At 42.8% G+C, this 22680-nt stretch overlaps 1 protein-coding gene across 1 annotated transcript in view; it reads right to left on the minus strand.

The window, feature by feature from the left end:
• LOC124281743 (Hermansky-Pudlak syndrome 5 protein homolog) overlaps nucleotides 1–21868 on the minus strand; it is a 61683-nt gene extending 39815 nt beyond the window's left edge. The window contains exons 1-13 of the mRNA XM_046717718.1: nucleotides 21786–21868; nucleotides 20769–20904; nucleotides 20184–20297; nucleotides 12021–12085; nucleotides 10174–10357; nucleotides 7863–7993; nucleotides 5994–6026; nucleotides 5721–5811; nucleotides 5242–5324; nucleotides 4753–4833; nucleotides 4169–4257; nucleotides 2856–3125; nucleotides 1597–2253 (exon numbers count right to left, since the gene is read on the minus strand). Coding sequence (XP_046573674.1) covers nucleotides 1597–2253; nucleotides 2856–3125; nucleotides 4169–4257; nucleotides 4753–4833; nucleotides 5242–5324; nucleotides 5721–5811; nucleotides 5994–6026; nucleotides 7863–7993; nucleotides 10174–10357; nucleotides 12021–12085; nucleotides 20184–20297; nucleotides 20769–20858 — 1888 coding nt within the window. The 5' untranslated portion in view covers nucleotides 20859–20904; nucleotides 21786–21868. The remainder of the gene's footprint in view (nucleotides 1–1596; nucleotides 2254–2855; nucleotides 3126–4168; nucleotides 4258–4752; nucleotides 4834–5241; nucleotides 5325–5720; nucleotides 5812–5993; nucleotides 6027–7862; nucleotides 7994–10173; nucleotides 10358–12020; nucleotides 12086–20183; nucleotides 20298–20768; nucleotides 20905–21785) is intronic.
• Nucleotides 21869–22680: the final 812 nt, after the last annotated feature.

Genomic DNA, 22680 nt, shown 5'->3' on the forward strand with positions numbered 1-22680 from the left:
CTAAGCCATCCCCAGATGTGTCCGGGAGACGCTGCTTCTCCGAGCCGATACTGAGCTCCTTACTGAACTCCAGCCAACGCCGTGATCAATCAGGGATTTCACGGACGCACATCAGTTCCTACGAAAAGAGTAGCTAATGCCTGTATCAATCAGGGCAACAGGTGCCGATGCAACAGGGTGTGTTGGAAACAGGTACATGGGCAGGTTGAGATGCAGAAGGAGCATTAGTTTTTCAAACGAAGCCTCCTTGGTAACTTTAGCCCGCTTTGGGAGCCGGTTCCATGGGAGGCGGCCCCGAAGACCCCTTTTTACTGTGTGAACGCTTGGACGGGGATCCTGAGCCCAGATATCACCCCCGCCCAAGCAGGCTGCTGTAGAACAGCTTGTCCACCCGCCTGGACTTAATAGATTTAGGCTTGAAAATCTCACACGCCGGACAACCCGCTTCGGGCCATGATCAGTCTCCATTAGACACAGACACACTCGTGGTGACACCTCACGGGAATGGCAGCTTGGTGGCACCGGCAGGACAGGATTTTAAACTGCAACAAGTAAAAACCTGTGCAGTAACTCTACCCCATACATACATACATAAATATATGAAAAAACATGCATGGGCTTATTACAACTAATGCAACAACGCGAGGCATGAAGTTGACAAAAACAGTAATAATGCACTCTGCAACATAACTAATAATTACGACTTTTAGCGTAAGATAGAAAATGCTAGCAGTGGAAATAACACCCTACATGTAAAAACATATAAATAAAATTACTATAACCACACGTATGCTGTTCAAGAAGTAGTTCAGGAGAGAAGTGACCTAAGTAATATGCTCCTGGAATGTATGCAGGACATATCAACAAAAATCGAGCTAGAAGAAGCAGCACTAGGCTCCTTGCCACTCTTTTCACCTTTCTTAGCCTTAGAAAGGGGAAGCCCCATCCTGGGTAGTGGGCCCAAATGCGAACATGCCAAGAATTAAACAAACAAGCCAAGAATTCAACAGTAAAAAGTTGAAGCAAATGTAATACTATAATAACATAGTGAAAAAGCATGAATGGGAACACATAAATGAAAGAATTGTTGAATGCAAGCAGGTTTCAAGAAAGGCAAACTGAAAGAAAAACGTAAGCCAAAAAGGTCCCCTGGGGACAAGTCTAGCAGACACAATCCCCACATGCAAACCAAACATTTTATGAGATGAAATACTACTGCATCTTTAGAAAGTTAAACTTCATAAAGGGCAAGATACATACAGTATTTGAAGTCTCAGACATCTCATCAGAAAAATATAGTTGAAAGGTTACATCATGTGTTTACTGTAAGAGTGAAGGAACGATGACATATTTGTACAATATTTCTATGTTAACACATTGTAACAACTGTCACATGTTATTTTCAGCAGCAGAAAATGCATAGATGTATCCTAAGGAAGACATCTTCTGAAAAGAATGTTTTTTCAAGCCCCTCTCTCCAAAAATCTTCCACAGTATCATTTTTTTAAACGCATCTTACTCCGATATCTCTCTGCCCAAACAAACTGCCCTTCCTGGTAAAATGCCCTCATGATGTTATAAACAATTATATCTTACCTGGTGATATGTCCTGATGAGGTTTAGAAGGCACTTGATTTATATTATCATCATCTGTTGCTTCTTCCTTTGAAGGGTAAATGCTCTTTATTCTGTCACTAGAGTTATTCCCCATTGACACCTTTCCAGTACTCTGTTCTCTCACCTCCTCAGTGTCTAAATCAACATCGACAAAATTATCAGGTTGTGATTCACCATTCTGACTTTCAGGCTTGTCACTATGAAGGCTAGTACTACTTGAAATAGCCTCTTCCGTTTCCACACCTACAACACTTTGTCTTTCATCCTTGATTGTGTCCAAGTCTGTTGTTGAAAAGGACTTCCTCATTCCACTTTCTCCCTCTGCATCTTGATGATGTGAGCCATACTTGGATCTGGAGTCCAGATTGTCCATGCTCATGTACCGCAGAAGTGTCTGATCCTGGAGGGAGGCCATCTTGTTTTCTCCTCCACGGACAGTGAACCTTGCCTGCACACTGTCTGCAGGATTGTAAAGTTCCTCTTCAAGGGACGTTTTGCTGGCATTGTTGACAAGAAATATTCCAGAAGGAAGTTTGACAGCAGAGTCTAGAAACGCTGACTGACCATCAGCTACATCCCCATTCATGCTGTCTGATTCTGTGGAGTCACTCAAGTTTGACATCTCATCTATGATAGCTGTAGACAAACAACAGGTCACTTAAGTACAAGATTGCCAGGAACCACTATTTCTATGAATGTTAGCTGTGCCATTTGTTTAAGAATTCAGAAAAATGCTCCCAAAGTATCATCTAGAACCCAGTCACAATTTGAGCATATACCTCATTTTATATCTGGGTAACCTGTCAGGGATCAAGGAGATGGGGGAGCATTTATGACAAACTTGCTTGTCAGACGGTTGAGATTTTCAAACTACTTTGCTCACGTCTCCCCGGTATTGTGAACAACTCTCCACAAAATTTGTTTTGTTTTTATTACCCCTGAGTTAATGATGTTTTTAAAAACATTTCCCAGTTCTCTTTGCCTCTCCCTATTACAAATGATTGGCCCTTGATCACTCAACATTACAGTTGCTAGGTATTAAACTTCTTCTCAATATTACATATGATTATTCTCTAATACTGATCACTGAACCAATGCATGACCCCTAACACTGATCACACACATGCAAAAAATAAACGATCCCTAACTTTCATCAACAGAACAAATGAAGATCCCTACCATAACCATTTCACACCATATTATTTCATATCACCAAGTTGGGTTGGACAGGGACTTACCTTGAACTCTGTTTGCTGTGTCTGCATGGCCATCATTCAGCAGCTTGCTGACCAGCTCAGACAGGGAGCCAAGTTTGATATGTCTCTGGATGAATGGCACAGCAACAAAGTTGTCAAGGTAACACAACAGTTCCCCGGCAATCGACCACACCTGTTTGGCCAGCAGCAGCTGCAGACACCGCTCCACTGGAAGGAGATGCAGGCGGCACAGGGACTGGTCCGCCAGGAAGATGTATATCTCTGTCCCACTTGTCACCATATCCAACACATCTGCCAATGATAGAGGAATGAGTGAGTGCATGCACGTGAGTGAGTGAGTGAGGTGAGGTGAGGTGAAATTGGGTTTTACGTCGTACTTGAGAATATTTCGCTCATATGATGACGTGCATGTGTGTATGTGTATGTGCGGCTGCTTGTACTAGCCCAGACTTAAGCTGGTTTTATAGTGCTAGCCCACTGAGATACCATGCCGCAGTGAAGCATGAATACCCCACTCAGACACATTATACTGACTCCGAACCGACCAGTCCTTGTTGTACCCATTAATGCCGAGCGCCAGACAGAGACCAACAAGTACCATATTTTAATGTCTTTTGGTATGACGCGACCGGGGATCGAACCGGCGACCTTCCGCTCTCCGGGCGGACGCTCTAACCACTACACCATGGAGGCGGTCGAGTGAGTGAGTGAGTGAGTGAGTGAGTGAGTGAGTGAGTGAGTGAGTGAGTGAGTGAGTGAGTGAGTGAGTGAGTGAGTGAGTGAGTGAGTGAGTGAGTGAGTGAGATCAGAGAGTCGATGAGTAAATTAGTGGAGTGAGGAATGTGAACATGAGTGAACCAGCCTTGAGGGATTAGCGAAGTGAATGAATTTTACAACAGTTATTACAGCTAAAACATCACAGCACGTAAGTAGACAAGTCTAGGCCAGACGAAGAAGTGAATGGTAGCATGAGCAGAAACTCAACTTGTCAGTAGATAACAGTACATCATTTAGTCTACTTTGCCAGGGGTGGAAATAACTTTAAAATTGCTAGTGTACTCCGGTACAGTGGCACATGTAAAATCACTTGCCCTGATCATTTTTCCACTATACCGTCCATTTTCTTGATTTTTTAAAAAATAAACAACATAATTAACATTGGAAACTCAACTGGACACCGGTACAGTGTGATATACAAATTTGCTTGCCCGAGAGAAAAAACACTGGACTCGGACGCCGGGCAATGGGTTATTTCTACCCCTGTTTGCCCTAACCTGAAAATAATCCTATGGAAATGTGCCATAATATATGCCATGGATAAATGTTTGACTTACTGGCAGGCTGTTCATTCCACAGAATGATCCTGACACGTACCGGATCAAACACATACACCCGGCGATTAGACCATGTTATCAGGTACGGACTGCAACACAAAATAACATTCAAACTCTTCAGTTTTAAAGCAATAGACAAGAAACAAAGAAGAGATAGTGTGGAGTACAGAGTGGAAACTAGCTCACTCCACAAGTGACAGTATCAGTAAACTTTCTCTAATTATTGCTTACAACTTAAAACTTGCTGCCAGACAATGATGAAATGAAGAAATGAATTCATCATTTCCTTGTCTCTAATGAGTATGCTCAGAACATGCATCACTGGAAGGTGATATCAGCCGTCTCTTGATTTTTGCTGTAAATCCGTCCGATGTCGTCCGAGGGGAGGCAGGTCGAAGAGACAGACAGGCCTTTATTCGTTGCTGTGTAGTATATGAATACAAATAAAGAAACTATCTGGCCAGATGTCCATAACATCAGAAACAAATTAATTGATATGTAAATTAGCTTGTGGCCATGTTGTGAGATTCTGTAAGTAAACAGTCAGATTTGCTGCCGCAGAAGAACACACAAGCTGTACACACCCGAGCCTGCAGAGTTTGTTGAAGCCGACAGACTGAGTTGTGTAGACTTGGGATGGGTCAGCAAACTTCACCACAGGGTCGCTACAACACCCGACAGTAGTCATGTTACTTGCATTGTCAGTCAATGTTTCCATCAATTTTAAATTGGTAATAGATGTTTGGCATTTTGTATGGTAGGAATGTGATGATAAATCTTTTTGTGTCTGTGATTTGATCTTAAACCAATGATGTCCTTAATTCTTTTACTATGAGGTGCAGTATTATGTATGGGTCCAGTTCATGTTAATTAGTGAACACAGTAATTGTGAAAAAAAGTGATTAATATGTCTTTGCCAAAAAATGTATAAAACATTGTGGTATGCATCATAATACATGAATAATACTTGCAAAAAAACTGCACTGCAAAAATCAAGCCATTACCCATCTTTAACTACCATGGAAACAAGCATGGAATTATGTACTGTGAATCTACAGATTGCAGGCACTTACTGGAACTTGATGACTGGTAGAGGGGGTATTGCCAGTAGCTGTTTGAACTGATGGGTGTTGAGGACATTGGCATCAAAGTCAACCTGAAGCAGAAACAGTTCTGGCTTTGTCAGTACTAAACCAACATGTGCCATGTTTTATAATTCTTAGACCTGCATAATTTGGGGCTTTCCTCACAAAGGACATGCCATGATGTGGAACACTGTTCAAAGTGGTATTCCACACCCACACACTGAAGAAAGGATACTGAAGTCATTGAATAATACATCAGTCATATAACAGTACATCAGCAGATACATCGCAGATATTTCCCCAATTAATGTAACCTTTTGGAAGAGTTATGGTACTCGAACCACAAATCAAATCACTGTGAACCAAGCATCATCGGATTCTGTACAGTGAATTGTGATGCCTTAGACGAATATGAAGGTAGTTTTGCCATTGTGGTGCATTATTCAGAAACTGACAAATCTTCGTACCTCCCAGACACGAGATCCAGGCCGTGAGCAGTAGATGACAGGGTACTGTGAACTAGGCTCCAGAAAGAAACATGACCCATACTCTCCATCTCTGAAACATGCACAGCTTGATTAAACTTGCCTACAGTGCATTAACAAAGAGAAATTATAACTTGGTTTGTCCACGAAGCCTTAATCCTTTAGCTGAAGACTTTGTTGATGTGTTATTACATTATGCTACAAAGAACAGTGGAATGTCTGAAAACATCTTAAACAACATTTTAATTAACATACCTAAGCTTTTTCCCGATCTGAGTATACTGTTGTCTGGAAAAAGAGAAATCGGTATGATATTAAGAAAATATACAAATATATTAACCTATAATATGAACTTTTTAGAGCAAAAATATTATTTTATTTTATTCTTATTTTGACTCATACTGTTTGCTTCTCTCTGCCTTAACCAGATATGGTGGAACACTCTGTGCTATGTTCAACTAGAATAGTAAAAACATCTCACCCAAATGCACCCCGCCCCTGTGCATGCACACCAGCTCCCCATATGACTACTGGTGAAACATCACTCTCTCGGAACCTGTGAAGATCTGGATTAGAATTGATCTTCAGTAATCCATGCTTGTCCTAAGAGGCGACTAACAGGATCGGGTGGTCAGGTTCACCGACACATGTCGTATCCCCATTGCATAGATCGATGCTCATGTTGTTGATTGCTGTATTGTCTGGTCCAGAATTGATTGTTTACAGACCGCCGCCATATAGCTGGAATATTGCTGAGTGTGGCATTAAACAACAAACGAACCAACCAACCACTCTTAATTTGCACAACAAAAATATCCATCGATTACCAGGATTGACATAATAGAGACTTCACAAAGGTCTGAGGCTGCGTGAAGGTCAGAGGTGGTGTGCAGACTGACCTGCAAACAGGTCTCATTTATCCTCCTCTTCTGCTGAAAAGATTGTGAACCTTGAAGTAATAGTTGTAGATGTCTGCATGAAGATCTGTGGCTGCGTGCAGGCCTGACGTAGCTATAGTCTTTTGAGAATGCTGCCAACAGGTTTCGTTTATCCTCTCCTTCTGAAGGGTTTGTAAACCCAGAGGTAATAGTCGCAATGGCTGGCAGCATGAAGATCTGTGGCTTTAGTCTTCTGAAAATGCTGCCAACAGGTTTCGTTTATCCTCTCCTTCTGAAGGGTTTGTAAACCAAGAGGTAATAGTCGCAGTGGCTGGCAGCATGAAGATCTGTGGCTTTAGTCTTCTGAAAATGCTGCCAACAGGTTTCGTTTATCCTCTCCTTCTGAAGGGTTTGTAAACCCAGAGGTGATAGTCACAATGTCTGGCTGTATGAAGGTGTGGAGCTGAGCACCGGCTTGTAGCTGCGTGAATATCTGCATCTGCACTTACACCTAAAGCTGTATGAAGGATGTGCCCTGCATGAAATCTTGCTGTGTTCAGGAGGTGGTGTTTTGCTCAGTAGGTCTCAATGTTGTCCTCTATTGAAGAAAGGTTTGTGAACCCAGTGGTGACTGTTGCCAACTGCTTCATGAAGGATGGCTTCTTGATGTCCAAAAGGTTTCACTAATTAACTTGTACACATGATAAACTAAACCTTAACAAAGATAATCAGAGCAAAGGTTTTGAAAAGGTTACTAATTTTGATAGGATGGCTTGGATTAAAAACACAGAGACATTATTCCCAACCATCCCACTGTAACAAAACAGAGAGTGTGGCGATTCACCAGCTGGTCACGTGGGGAACTGGTATGCATGCACAATGGAGGGATGCTTTTGGGTGAGATGTTTTTACTGTTCATGGGGAACATAACACACAGCATTTCTGTCATGTCTAGGGTTAAAGGAGAGAGAAGCAAATAGTATGAGTCAGGATAAGGAAACATAAGAAATATACAATGGAATTCTCCATTTATAAACTCTTATTCAGGAGCTATTAACACAAGTACTTCACATCCTGACTTTAATAACGCTTCTGTCAATTCTGTCTGATGAAAATGGAATGTAATTTGTAGCATGATTGGTGCCCAAACAATGAAGAACTCAATAGAGGGAGAGGAGAGCTACAGAGGATGTAACTCCTGGTAAGAAGGTGAGGTACAGAGGCTACAATTGGTGAGATGTCCTACTTGTTGGTGTTAAGGAGGTAGCTCCTGGTCAGCGTGGACACCAACAGCTTCTCCCCCCACCAGTCCAGCTGCACTACCGTAGTGTCCAGACGCAGGATGATTTCAGACGGCTGGAGGAACAGGGTCTTGGCCTGATGGCAAACATCACAACAACAGTTGGTCAATGGAGTCTCAACCAAGGTTAAGAAGTGACTGATATTAAGAGTAATGACTGAAACTGACACACAATGAACAAAGTCACCTACTCTGACCATTCAATCCATGAAGTCATCCATTATTGCCTGTGGTAGATCAAAGGCACCTGTTTTTTAGTGGTGTTCCTGTGATCGATTATAATCGATAATTGATTGGTTTACCCTTTTCCGATGCGACAATCGATTGCAAAATTTCATAATTGATTGTCGCTAATAATTCTTAGAAAAACAATAATGAACATGATGAATACCTAACTCAGAGTCAGACCACAAGGCAACAGGCAGTCACCAATAATTATAACTTCTATCCACATTATTCACAGAAATCACAATCATATTGCGTCTACTCACTCCTCGAAATGAAGTGTAGTTGACAGAAAATGGATATGCATATATATATTGTTTTGCTAAATGTCATATTTATTGTAGCTGGCGATCACCACAAACTGGCAAGTGTATTTCACCTCATTTTATGCGCGTACAACTTTCGCTTATCATGTTCATGAGGGTACACTTTTCGCTCCAACCACGATAGCACCAATTTCAGTTTCAGATTATTATCAACAATCACGAACTGAATACCGCCTCGTCATCCATGGAGGCCCTAGTTTACAGTAACATCGGTGATCATGTGTGTGCAATGCTAGGATATATTTCTCTTGGTAAAATGATAGTTTTAGATATTATATTTTACCGTTCACTGCTGCAAAATTCATCCCGTTATATCATTGGGTATGTTTTAACTAGATTGCCGGGAAACATGTGCACAGCTGATTGCAACATGGTAATTTTAATCCCTACAATGCCTAGAAAAAGAAATTAGAACTGAAAACGTAAATAATCTTGTCTCGTCACAAATTACACCTGAAAAGATAAATAATCTTGTCAAGTGATGTTTAATTGCAAATTTGACGTCTTTACTGACAAAGTCGTCTTCTCTTGTCAGTTTGTTCATGCGAGGCGATACAATGTCATTCTCTTATCCCCTGAAAAAAAGTTTCACGAGAGTGTAACCCATAGATAAGCCGAACCCCTTCTATAGACTGCTATTTTTGGTCCTCAAGATTCGGCTTATCTACGGTACCGGTAATATACCGTACATTAGTGTAAAAAGTGGGTCAAAATTTGGAAAAAAGTGTGAGGATTTGTTGTGATTGTGTAAAATCTGCCAAAGAGTGAATTGAACAGTCATCTTATCTATATCTTGGTAGTCCGTCAATATTTATTTTTGTACACATTTTTTTGTTGATCAATGTAGACTTGGGTTGTTTGTAATTTTGTACAATCTTGCCTCAAATGAATTAAAACTAATGAAAAATATAATATTCCTGAGTTTTTAAGCTCTTGTAGATGCACCCTCAAGTCATGTTTTTCACAGAAACCAACCACAAAAGCTGACATATTTTATTTCATGCTCACTATTATCACATAACTTACAAAAATGACAAATATACAGTATTGCAGTATTGTGAAAGAGTTCAAATGTTTACCTGGGAATTGCACAAGTTGTAAAAAATATTTAATTCTTAATCAGTGTAACCGATTGTACAATCAATCATTGATCGGATGGGACAATCCGATTGCAACCGATAACTGATTATGAAATTTCAACCGATTCCCACCACTACTGTTTTTCAACTAGCCATACTGATAGTGATTTGTACACGTCTGATGTTCGGCTCATGTCACGTACTGTACATGTGAACTACTGTCATATCTGGCCATGCCAGGATATGTATGTTTCGCTGGAAAGGACTATCAGACATGAGGACCTTGAACCCTCAAATTTACTGGTTCCAGTAGTGTCTTATTGGTCAATATCAAGGTGCTTAGCTATCTTAGCGTTAAGGTGGCTGTAACTCCCTTACCTTAACATAGACTTTAGGTAGTCTTAGCACTAAGGTTGTTTTGTTCAACAGCACACTGGTATATATCAGAGAACAGAATAACTGATTGATGTATGGACTTTATAGGTTTTTCCTGCAAGGTGACGTTTTATGTATATTTAAGGGATAGAGACGAGAGGAGACAAGATGAAGAGAGGTCGTGTATTTTACCAATTGTCATTTCAGGTAATTGAATGGTTTTACATTGCTCTGTGTGATGAAACAACTTACCTTTGATGATGGTATGTAGCACACAGTGATCTTGCCGACATTGTCACCCACAAACAACTTGAAGTTGTGTCCCCCCCACTGAAGGCAGGTGACAGTACAACCAACATGATCTGATGTCAGCCGGATTCGCTCCGGCTTCTGACGCTTCTCTATGTTCATCTCCATGACAACTACGTGACCCGACCTGCATGACAGTACATAAGGCTCACCTGTCTTGTAAAACTCAGTGAATGTATTTATTCTTATCATACCAGTACATAAAAAGAATTTCCACCAATCAGGTTTACATAGATACTTTCACATGAACTGGGAGATGCATACATTAGTATGCATACATTAATAACAATACAATATCAGGCAATAAAAATGGAAATTGTGTAACTACTAAACGTATATTTGATATTACAGAAATCCAAACAATTGTCCTCCAAGTTGTACCACAGTCTGCTGAGAATTCTGCAGTGCCACGATCTTTCGACGTGTACAGTGAATGATGTGCTAGACATGAATACATATCCAAAATTCAACCTGACTATTCTCCCAACTAAACTCTCAAGCTATAACATTCACAGTTGCATTCTACCAACAACTTCGACAATTGACTCAGACCCTTCAAACCACTACATAGTAAGGTGTGATGTTAAAGGTCACATGCAACCAAAAAATCAAACATAATTAAAACTCAATTATCACCTATTCATGACATATAATATACATTGCTGATTATGAAAAAACAAAATTATAAGCGTACAATCACAAATCAAAAGTGCAATATTTTGTATTTTGGTTTACTTCCCTCAAAAAAGCTCCCAGGATACCGAACCCAGTCAGAGCGGGTGGGTGTGCACTCAAGTGTAACGAACACTTTCATTGGCTGGTTCATCTGCCGATGCCCTCACGCCTCATTGTGTGTGTGTATATAGAGATGTTGGGTTTTGTAAATACATGCTCATTTTTTGTGTATAACATTATGCAATCAACAGACATCATAACATGTCATGTGTACAAGTATCACACCTGCCTGTCTGTGTAATTACATAATGTGACAGAGACCGAACTCGGGGGCACAAGCCATAAATCAATGCGTTTTGTTTATGATGTATAGCCTGATAGGTGTTAAGTTCAAATTGCATGTGGTCAGTGATCGAAGTTGTGTATTGCATATTGTCATTAGCAGACAGGCAGACACATAGGTGTCAATAAAACAGACACTGAGTTTTGTCTGTGACAAAGACATATCTATATCACAGTTAGAAATTCTGTCAATGCTAAATAATGACATTGCTTTTAAGTATCGAACTGAGGGGGTGGGGGTGGGTTTCATCGCGCTATTTTTCAACTTTATAAGTTGAATTTGCATTTTTGATGATTTGTATCTGTAAGTCCATACTGAAAGGTATCAGAATCTGCAAAGTTGTGTTTTACGTTACATGTGACCTTTAAAGATTTGAAACTATATGCTGGGCCTTAAACAAAATCTATAGGAAACAGAGCTGTACTATGAAAATATGGTATATTTATACAAGAGAGCGTTGTGCCATATTTTGCCGTAATATCATCCGCCATATTTTGCCGTAATATCATCATTGAGGACACAGATATTAGCTTATGTTCACTGCATCTATGTTTGGACCTCAGCTCCAAGAATAAGTGCCATAACAGTCAGTGACTTTAGCCACTAGTCAGAAGTGCATCTAGTACCAAACTTATGGTCAAGTAAGCTCAGCTAATGCTAAATTCTGCAGAAAATGATAAATGTTGGCCTTGTAGACTGAACAATTTTGGCAAAGACTGTTATAAAGTTTGGGCTACCCCACCACCCCATGCACACAAGGCAGTTGTCTTACCCAGTTGAGTAGGCCACAAAGTTGTCATTGGGGCTGAGGGCTGTGCATGACAGGGGGCTGGATTCCTGCAGGAGACAACACAATAATGATGCATACATTCCATATTCTTGGGCTAGCATCACTTATTCTTATTCTTTGGTAGTTGGAAGAATATGTTTCAAAACACCAATCAAAATGGAGGTGAAATTGCAACAGCTCCTTCAGACCCCTCTACACTACAGTCCGATTGTGTTTGCTATTCACTATTACACTACACTGCAGTTGTGTCTGCTGTACAACACTGCAATTGTATTTGCTATTCACTATTACAGTCCGTTTGGCTCAAAAGCGGACCGATGAATTGCAATCTAACTCGAAAACTAATAAACATAACATACTCAATGAAACGCTGATCATAATCAAAACATCATACCCACTCTGTGAGGTTTTTGCAGAATTTTTGTCCTAAAAATAATAAAGTTGTTTAACAAACTATCATTAAAATATTGACACAGTTCACTGTTTGTTACGAGGGAGGAGTGCAGAGAAAGGGACAGCCAGGTGTTCGAGAAGCACGTTCACAGACAAAGTTATTTATTCATTAACCTGTGCTGTGCCGTCTCCATCCGTTCTCAAACACCTGGCTGTCCCTTTCTCTGCACTCCTCCCTCGTAACAAATAGTGAACTGTGTCAATGATAGATTGTTAAACAACTTTTATATTTTTAGGACAAAAATTCTATTCCAACATATAGCTGTAGCATTGCTGAGTGCATTGTTGAATAGCAAATACAATTGCAGTGTTGTACAGATCTGGGCAATACGATGGCCCAAGCGATTGATATAAGGAAATTGAAAATTTTACTATAAATTGTATATTTATATACTTATCCTATCTCACGGTATGCACCTCTCCTCTTCTTCACGACAATGTGTGGAAACGTGCTGTAGGCTAACTTGAATCAAATCTTACTGGCCTCTGACCACCCGACCTCTGCCCCCACTCCGACATCAGCACCTGTCAGTCATCTCCATACACGTGCAGCTCGCTCAGATGATTATGTGACTACCTGTGCCTGTCATTCTCGTCTTGGAGTTTCCAGTAATCTGTGCTGTGGGGCAGGTCGGGTTGGTATCCATCGCGTGAGAAAGGATAAGTATATAAATATACAATTTATAGTAAAATTTTCAAATTTTTAAACTTATCCTATCTCACGGTATGCATAATCCCACGGTTGGTAGGAGGGCCGCAGATTACCCTGTCAATACTTACAACCGTGAAGACGTATAACCCAAGGAGGCCAGGAGAAAGCACCAACTCCCGATATGCAAACTCCAAACTTGAGATGGGTTTCTTCAGGTGACCCCTTGGCTTACACAGCACAAAAACTCTAGGGAGTGGGCGCTCCCGAATTAAGGTGGTTTTCAGCCGCAACTTTTGACAAGCAAAAGGACGCAGTTTGGCAAGTAGGCCCCACCGCCCCACGATTTATCAGGTGACCCCAGTGAATTAAAGTTGAAGACCTTAATCTGGCCAGTCCCTGTTTCGAAACTACACCCCACAGACACACGCTGGAAGGCGGTGAAAGAGGGAATAGCCCGGTTGCTCAACTATTTTAACGTTCAGTACCAATCCCCCTTAACTTACCAAAGGTGAGAATGGACTTAGGAGCGGAACGCCTCGAAAACCATGTAGGTAATCGGAAATCAACACTTCACTGACGTAATTGCTCAAAGAGTAGAGGTCAGTAAGCGGAATGTCGACCATCTCTGCATGTAGCACAAGACTTGCCTCACAGTCCATCCAGTCATAGTTATGACAGTGCAAACATGCCCTAGTTCCCTAGGTGAGAATGATCTAAGCCCAAATGAAAAAAGTACCAAGACATGGATTACATCGATATCTTTTATTATGTACAGAGCAAAACCGACCAAAGAAGGATTGCTTTATCTGCGAACGCGGGCCGATGACAATTGCTGCGCCAGGACCAGGGGGCCGAATTGATGTAGACCTTCCACATCTGTAACTGAGAGATCCCGCAGGTAGTGTGATGTGAACACAGTATCTGATTTCCAAAAACATCCCTCCATGACGGACTGGAGGGAACAATTCCTGTGAAGTGCCATGGTGGAAGCGAGAGCCCGAGTCTCATGAGGCTTTGCCGTCGATGGTGGAGGTAGTTCAGCAATGGCATAAGCACACAGGATCGTAGTTCTCATCCAAAACGCCAAGGTAGTGTGTGAGACTTCCTAGGCGGAGGCAGTAGATAATGGAATGAACAATCTCTTACGCAGTCTGCGGCGATCCTGCGAGGCAGCTGGGTAAATCCGTAATGCTCGAACTAATGATCTACTATGTCATCTGGGCCCAAGATAGTAGACAGCAGCGGGATCGTGAACGTGCGATCTGGCTGTCCTGGTAACTGATTCTTGGCGAGAAAATCCCACCGCAAACCAAGGAAAACTTTAGCATGTCTAGACCTCTCAAACTGTATCCGAGAAACATTGAGAGCGTGCAACTCAGAAATACGGGCAGCTGTGGCCAAGACCAAGAGAAAGAAGGTCTTAAAGGAGACATGTTCAAAATCTTTCTCCTCCAGAGGTTCATAATCAGCTGACGTGAGATGAGCACGTACAACGGAAAGATCCCAAGCTGGAGGCCGGAACTTCCGGGATTGGTCAGCAAGTTTGTAAGACCTGAGGAGAGACTGGAGTTCAGGGACAGTGGACACCTTCACACCCGAGGCCGATGCAATAACCGTGTTAAGGACAGCCAGGTAAGTAGATAGTGTAGAACCTTTGAGGTTTCTAGAGGTTCGGAGATGCTGAAGGTACTCTGCCACCATCTGCGGGGACACCGTAGTGGGAGATGTGATGCCCTTCTTCCTGCAATACGCTTCAAAATTCTTCCACTTGTCATCGTAGAGTGACCTAGTAGAGGTGCGATGCGCTGTAGTGATGGCAGTAGCAACACGCTTCGAATAGCCCTTGGGGGTTAACGACCGATGTAAATGGGCCAAGCGTGAAGATGGAGTGTGAGCGGGGACCAATGTAGTTGGTCGGAGTGCGGATGCACCAGTAGATCAAGCTGATCGGGAAGTGGTACGGAATTTGGTTCAGCTAGTTCTTGAAGATTTATGAACCAACTTCTGGCCGGCCAGTAGGGCGACCAAAGTAGTGTCATCCGCTGAGTTGCGACGCAGTTTCACTAGTATGCGAGGAAGAAGGGCCACTGGCGGAAACGCGTAAGCGTTCAGGTCGTCCCACGGAATGGCAAGAGCATCGTGGTCCCAAGCCAGAGGGTCCGAATCGGGTGACACAAACAGAGGCAGCTGATGGTTGAACCGAGTGGCGAATAGATCCACTGTCGGAGTCGTCAAAAGAAGGCAGAAGGTCTGGAACACCTGAGGATGTAATTTCCATTCTGTTGGAGAGGGACGACTCGGCCGGGACAGAGCTGACTGACTGAGTTTAGTTTTACGCTGCTTTTAGCAATATTCCAGCAATATCACGGCGGGGGACACCAGAAATGGGCTTCACACATTGTGCCCATCTGGGGAATCAAACCCGGGTCTTCGGCGTGACGAACCAGCGCTTTAACCACTAGGCTACCCCGTCGGGACAGAGAATCTGGGATGACGTTCTTCATCCCCGGAATGTAGTTGGCTCATACAGAGATGTTGAGAGAGTCCACCAGGTTGAAGAACTGTTGAGTCCACTGCAGGAGTTGAGTAGACCCCATCCTGTTGATATGACATACCACTGCTGTGTTGTCCGAACGGACCATGATGGAAGTTGCTCGTAGGACATCTTGCCTGTGACTGATTAAAAGAATCACTGCCCTGACCTCCAGAACGTTGATGTGACAGGCGCGATCTGCGAGAGACCACTGCCCTGCCACTTGTTGATTGAGAAGATGAGCTCCCCACCCGTGTTGAGACGCGTCCACATACAGGTGGTGAGACGGAACAAACGGCCCTAAGCAAACTCTGACGCAAACATTCAACTCTTCCATCCACCACAGGAGATGGGGATGGAGCTCCGGAGGGAGAGTGATCAAGGCAACTGGATCACCCACTCTGATGTAAGGCGCTAGAAAGAGCTGCAAGGGTCGAAGTTGCAGTTGACCCTTGAGGGTCAATGCCTGAGCCGACGTCAAGAGGCCCAGGAGCTCCTGCCATTGATGATGCGTCCTGGGTTGCGCTAGTGCAAGGGAAACCATCGCTGTATCTTGCAGAAACAATCCCTTGGGACAAACAGTTTGTTGACCTCTGTGTTGAACACTGCTCCAATGAATTGAAGATGGCGTGTAGGGACTAGTTCCGATTTCTGCAGATTGATTAACCAGCCTAATTGGTGAAGAATCTGTATCGCAAACTGCATGTGACGAAGCAGAATGGCATGATCGGTCTGCGCCTGAATGCAGTCGTCGATGTAAGCTTCGAAAACTATCCCCTTGCGGTGGAGGAAGCTGGTGATAGGCTTCGTCACCCGTGTAAACAGCCACGGGGCCGAAGAAATTCCAAACGGGAGGACACGCCACTGATATTGGGTGCCCTCGAAGACAAACCGAAGGAACTTGCGATGAGCCGGGGAGATCAGGATGTGAAGGTACGCATCCTGGAGATCTAGACTGACCATGTTGTCTCTCGGTTTGATAATGGTCTTGAGTAGGGCCACCGACACCATGTGAAAATGGGGCGGAGGCTGCAGAAACATCTCGTTGAAGACCTTCATGTTGAAAATTAGCCTCAACTTGTCCGAATCCTTCTTGGCAACCAGAAAGATTGGAGAATAGAACCCCGGGTCGATCGGGGCCGTACCCAGGGATTCGATCGGAAGTTTCTGAAGTAAGGAGTCTATTGTGGATTGAAGAACAGCCGTTTGCTGAGCGGGATACGTTCTGTGATCCGGAAGTAAAGTGAGAGGAGGATCCCCGATAATCGGCAGCTGGAACCCCTTGGATAACGTGGAGAGGACGTAAGGGTCGCCCAAGATGGTCCAGTTGGGAACATAAGTCCCAAGTCTTCCACCTACTGGGCACGACTGGAGGTGGAAGAACCCAGTCACGCTCTAATGTCAGCAAGTCACTGTTTGTCAGGTCTTTGAGAGGAGGACTGGTCAGAAGTGGAAGCTGGTCGTGAAGCAGTGAATGCCTGACGCTGACAGCTGGAACGTCCCCTGCTGGAACTGGAAGCAGCAAAACCCGAACGAAGGTCCGGATTGGAAGGAACACAACGGGCTGGACTTCACTGGCGCAACGAGTCCTCCATCTGCAAACGTTGGAATTCCAACAATTCCACTGACACTTGTAAATAAACATCCTGACCAACTCTGGTGGTGACATCTCTAATCGCCCCGTTGAAAAGTGACCTGCCAGACCACGGCTGACGAAAAAAGATCAGTGTGGAACCTATCCTCCCATGAGGATAAGTGCAGAGCCCCCTGTGACGCATAGCTGTGACGTACGAAAAGAAGTGAGCCAACTGATCCAAAATGGTCTGAAATTGTTCTTGCAATAGTACCATCGCTGCCCGAATATATGTCTGTTGATGGGACGTAGCATGTGCAACCGACATAGCCACCGCCTCAGTAGTCGTCAACACCATGTTGAGTGGAGCCATAATATTCCTTATGACACCATCAAAATGCAAGAGCTCACGATCCTCGACCAGGAACGGTGAGTAGGCTTTCTGTTTGGTTCCCAACAACGTAATATCATCATCCACCGGAGGGGAGGCGATCAGCGTAGAGAAGCAATGAACATGAGCAGATGCTAAATTGAAGCGGGGAGCCGCAAACCCATCCTTAAGCTTCTTCAGGTTACCAAACGACTCATCCAGTGACGCTGCCAATTGAGTGATTCAAGGGCGAGGCGGGAAGGTGATAGAACCAAAACCACCTGGCTTCATGTCAAAACTGGATAATAAATCCGAAGGCGAACTACTACGTTGTAGTCGAAGGCTATCGGCAATCCAGACTAGCAATTGAGGAGTGTCAACAGCATCAACGCTAACATCCGAAGGCGACGTACCATCTGAAGAGGGAGATGGCGTAGCCGAACGATGGACTTCCTCCAAATGTTGAGCTGGAGTGGTCGTAGGACCAGATGACTGAATAGCAGAGGAAGATGCTGGAGTCTGATGCCGTAAAGCCAAGGCTACCGCTTGTACAATGGTGTCAAAGTCAACAGGTTGAGAAGTCGAACCCTCAGACACCGGATTCCAGGAGACTGGTAAAATAGGTCTCGCCACAGGCCCCGTTGGAGGAGGCAAAGACAAAACAGGAGCAGACAATGAGGGATGACAAGGCACCCCATCAAGAGAAGACGAGCAACGAGCTGACTGAGACAAGTTCCCATGATGAAACGATGAAGACGTAGAGTCCCTCACACTCGCCGCTCTAGGTGGCAAACCAAACCCTGCTGTGACAGTTCCACAAGAGGAAGCAGTAGTACTCCTGCAAAGTGACGAACCCACCGCTGAAGACGCATAGGAAACATATGGCATACTAAGCGTCGCACTGGGAATAAGCGGAGCACCGGGAACCAAAGTAGCAGAAGAAACAAGCGCCGAGCAGGTAGGAAGCGATGCATTGAAAGCAAGAGCTGAGCTGAGTGTACCAAGCGACGAATCAGATACATTGGAAGTAAGCGCTGAACCCTGAGCAAGCATCGAACCGAATGCACCGTGAGGAAGCTCTGAAGCCAGTGCTCTGGGAGGAAGGGCCGAACTGGATACACTAGGCGTTGAATCGCGAGCACCGTGAGTAAGAACCGAACCGGAACCAAACAAGAGCGCCAAACTGGAAACAAGTGGCGCTCTGAATGAAAGCGTGGAATCGGGAGCAAGCGGCGCTCTACAAACAGGTACCTGTCCCGATGTAAGCGGTGCTTCAGAGGTAAATGATGCACTAGAATAAAGTTGTGGTCCGTAACCAAAGGGTACAGGATAAGGGATAGATGTGGTAAAGGGCGCACTGGGAATCATCGGCAAACTTGTCGACCCCACCGGAGGATGAGAAAATGCCGAACCGAAACTATCCACTGTACCAAAACCAAGTGTCACAGTAGACACAAGCACCGAATGGGAAGCAGAAGCAGAACCAACCATTGAAGTGGAAAGCCCGAACTGCAAGTAAGTGTCACTTGAGAGGTAATGTTAGGAACCACACCAAGCGCCGCATTAGAAACACCCACTGCAGGAACATAAGGGTGCTGAGGAACAGTTACCACCGAAGATGGACAGGGTTGAATAGCAGATGTAGATAACACGACAACCCTAGGTGGTGAGGAGTCCTCTAAAGTGATGGGGCTAGATGCATGCGGACGGAAAAGTCGACGCAGAGTTTCACTGAGGTAAGAATCAGACGCCTCCCCTAGGAAATCTTCATTAGGAGACGGGGACTTCGAACGTTGAACTGCAGTTTTCCTTACGGCATTCTGCCTTAGGACGTTTAGACGCAGACGGACCTACAGATGTGTTACGACGATCCCTATCTGACATGCGTCTACAAGCTACCCGGCGATATTCAGAGAAAGCATCGTCGTCGAGGCCAGCACAAAAAGTGCAACGTTGAGACCAATCACAACGACCTAAACAATCTACACACAAAGCATGTGGATCTGCCGCTGAGAAATTACTGTTACAATTGTCACAATGTTTGTGCTTCTTAGAACCATTACGATTCGATTTACCCATTGTTGTAATACAATCAAACTTTCTTAGAGACAAGCACACGTCCACACGACGTAGTGACAAGAAAGAGAAATGACAGGCACAGGTAGTCATGTGATCATCTGAGCGAGCTGCACGCTTATGGAGATGATTGACAGGTGCTGATGTCGGAGTGGGCAGAGGTCGGGTGGTCAGAGGCCAGTAAGATTTGATTCAACTTAGCCTACAGCACGTTTCCACACATTGTCGTAGAAGAAGAGGAGAGGTGCATACCGTGAGATAGGATAAGTTTAAAAATAATGATTCATGTTGTCAGGATACCATGACACATAATCAAGCAAGTCGGACTGGTAGAGCATATGATCTAATGGGATTCTTCTTATAACCAGCATAGGTTGCCAGGGTAGTATTGCATCCCAGAATATCAATAGTGCTGCAAATCAGTGACACAACAATACCTGGATTCAGAAACTGACAGTGATGACAAGATCATAACTTGAGGAACTTACCACATCGCCATAGACCACCTGTAAGTGTTTGAGTGTGTCCCTCGTGAAGATGTAGACACCACCAGTGTTGCTTCCCAGAGCGATGTATTTCTTTGACACCGATACACATGTATACTGAAATAATTCAGGTAACAAATGAGTCAACAATGCTGCATGTTCAGTAACATTGTCTATTAACCAGCAAATCATATCTCCATTCTATCATTATATATACCCTGGATCCATGCGAAACCATTGCTTTGAGTTTGAACAACATGGCACGCAAAAATGATTACTGACACATCAGTATAAAACCAAGCAGCATTATACTCATTACTTAGCTTGACATGTTGTGAACTGCCTCCTTTATATGTGTAATGGATTTACACAAAGTGTGCATGTTCGGACAGAAGTGTAGGGCCCATTATATCACAATACATGTTGCAATACAACCTTTTTTTCAAATAGCCCAAATCACAAAGCCACTGACATATTGAAATTATTTGGAAACATTGTCTTGAACATGATCAGAATTACAATGCATAAAAACCTATTTACTAATGGTACAATATGGTTAACCACATTTACTGTAATAAAGCACAATACCCGAAGTCTTGCTGAGCGTTGCAGAGGAGCTTCAAGGGCATCAAGGGGGCACAACTCTGTGAGGACATGTGACCAACCCCCAGAGGCCATACTTCTGCAGAGAACTCCCTCAGCTCACACTTGGATGTTTTTCAAACTGTAAGTGCAATAAATTTGCCAGAACATATACAAAATGACAGAAAAATGCCTACTAAAATCAATCATACAGTAAATGTTAAAAAATACTTTGTTATTTAATTATTTGTTGGATGTTCTTGCATGATGAGCATGTATGGTTTCAGACTCACTGACTGAGTGAATTAATGCAGGAATGTAAGGTCAAAACACTGATCACCAGCCCCACATGTCATTTGTTTTACCATACTTATGTCTAAATTAATGTCACATCAATAAGAATTTCAGACATACTTTTCAGCAATAAGAACAGGTTTTTCCCAGCATGTCAAAATATGAAGCTTGTCCTATATGCACAATGATATATCACAAATCTAGAGACAATCATGGGTTGTGAAAATTCTTCAAAATCAAATGCACAACCCGTTGGACTAACAGAACTGTGAGGAACATGACGAAGGATGTGTTTTGTAAGAATGACAAGTGACAAAATAATGTAACATTACTGTCATTCAAAGACGAACAAAGATGTAGGTTCGTCCTTGATTCATAACCTACTTAAAAATGATGATGCTATTGTTGGTTCTGCAGGTGCTCTGGTAATGAAAGATACTTCAATTTTTCTGCTTCCTTGCAAACAATGCACACAATTATAATATTGAGTATCTGCCCATACCCAGTCAAAAGAGAATAGGTGACTTGTCATTCACCCTCGATGGTCTAACACCTCTGACTTAGTCGAGAACCAAGTAAACTTTGGTGATCTGGGGGGTGTTGTAAATACGTTATAGACGTCTCTGAATTCACAGTGCAAATCAATTAATGTATAAAATTAACAAAATATATTTTGCAGAGTGTCTACAACTGCAGGTATCGATAGCAAATGTTCGTTGACAGACTTACGTGAATATACTGGATACGTACAGTCATTTTTGATTTGGGGAACAGGAACTGTATCAACAAAAGTTCAGATTCTATGAAGTCACATGGCCAGTCATGTGACGTTTATTTTCACCTTTCTCATTTTGAGAACGATGAAAGGGAGGGAATGCACTTAAGCGTCCATAAAATCACTCCGCAAGGCATTTGCCTTACATACATGTTTGTTATATACCCAAACTCTAAATTCTGCGTTTACAATAAGATCAGTTCGTATTTTGCATGATGCGTATTTCATTTTACCTGTGTAGAATTTAAATTACCAAGAAATCGTTTTATCGTTATTACATTTATAAGGTGCAGTTTTCGCATCACTTTCACTGACTGCTTCATAAGCCAGATGAACTCGGTGGTGTTTTAAATCAGGGAGACTAGATTATGTTCAGTGCCTAAGGGCGTTTAGTTAGTGATTGCGTAAACAAACCAAAAACCACAGTAAAATTGCAAACAAAACAAACAGATAAAAAGAAAGAAGCGACTAAACCCCAAAGTGAGTGAGAGTGAGCCATAATTCAAAATGACAAAAATACTGCGCAAAAAAATCTGGTAAGTTAAATTGACTTTAAATTGGAGTGCTGAAGAATGCATAATGCGATACATAGAAGGGGCGTCTATATTTACTCTGTGATGTTGAGTTCACTTTCGTGGTAGAACTATATACATCGTTAACTGTAATTTATAATTAGACCTAGTTTGTAAATAAACTAATTCCAACCACATTGTATATAGAAAGAATATAGAAGCGACTAACCCCCGAAAATAAATAAATAAAATAAAATAAAATAAAATAAAATAAAATAAAATAAAATAAAATAAAATAAAATAAAATAAAATAAATATAAAAAAAAGGAATAAAAAG

Source organism: Haliotis rubra, unplaced genomic scaffold (genome assembly GCF_003918875.1).
Source record: "Haliotis rubra isolate DU_JTF1 unplaced genomic scaffold, ASM391887v1 Scf289, whole genome shotgun sequence".
NCBI lineage: Eukaryota > Metazoa > Mollusca > Gastropoda > Lepetellida > Haliotidae > Haliotis > Haliotis rubra.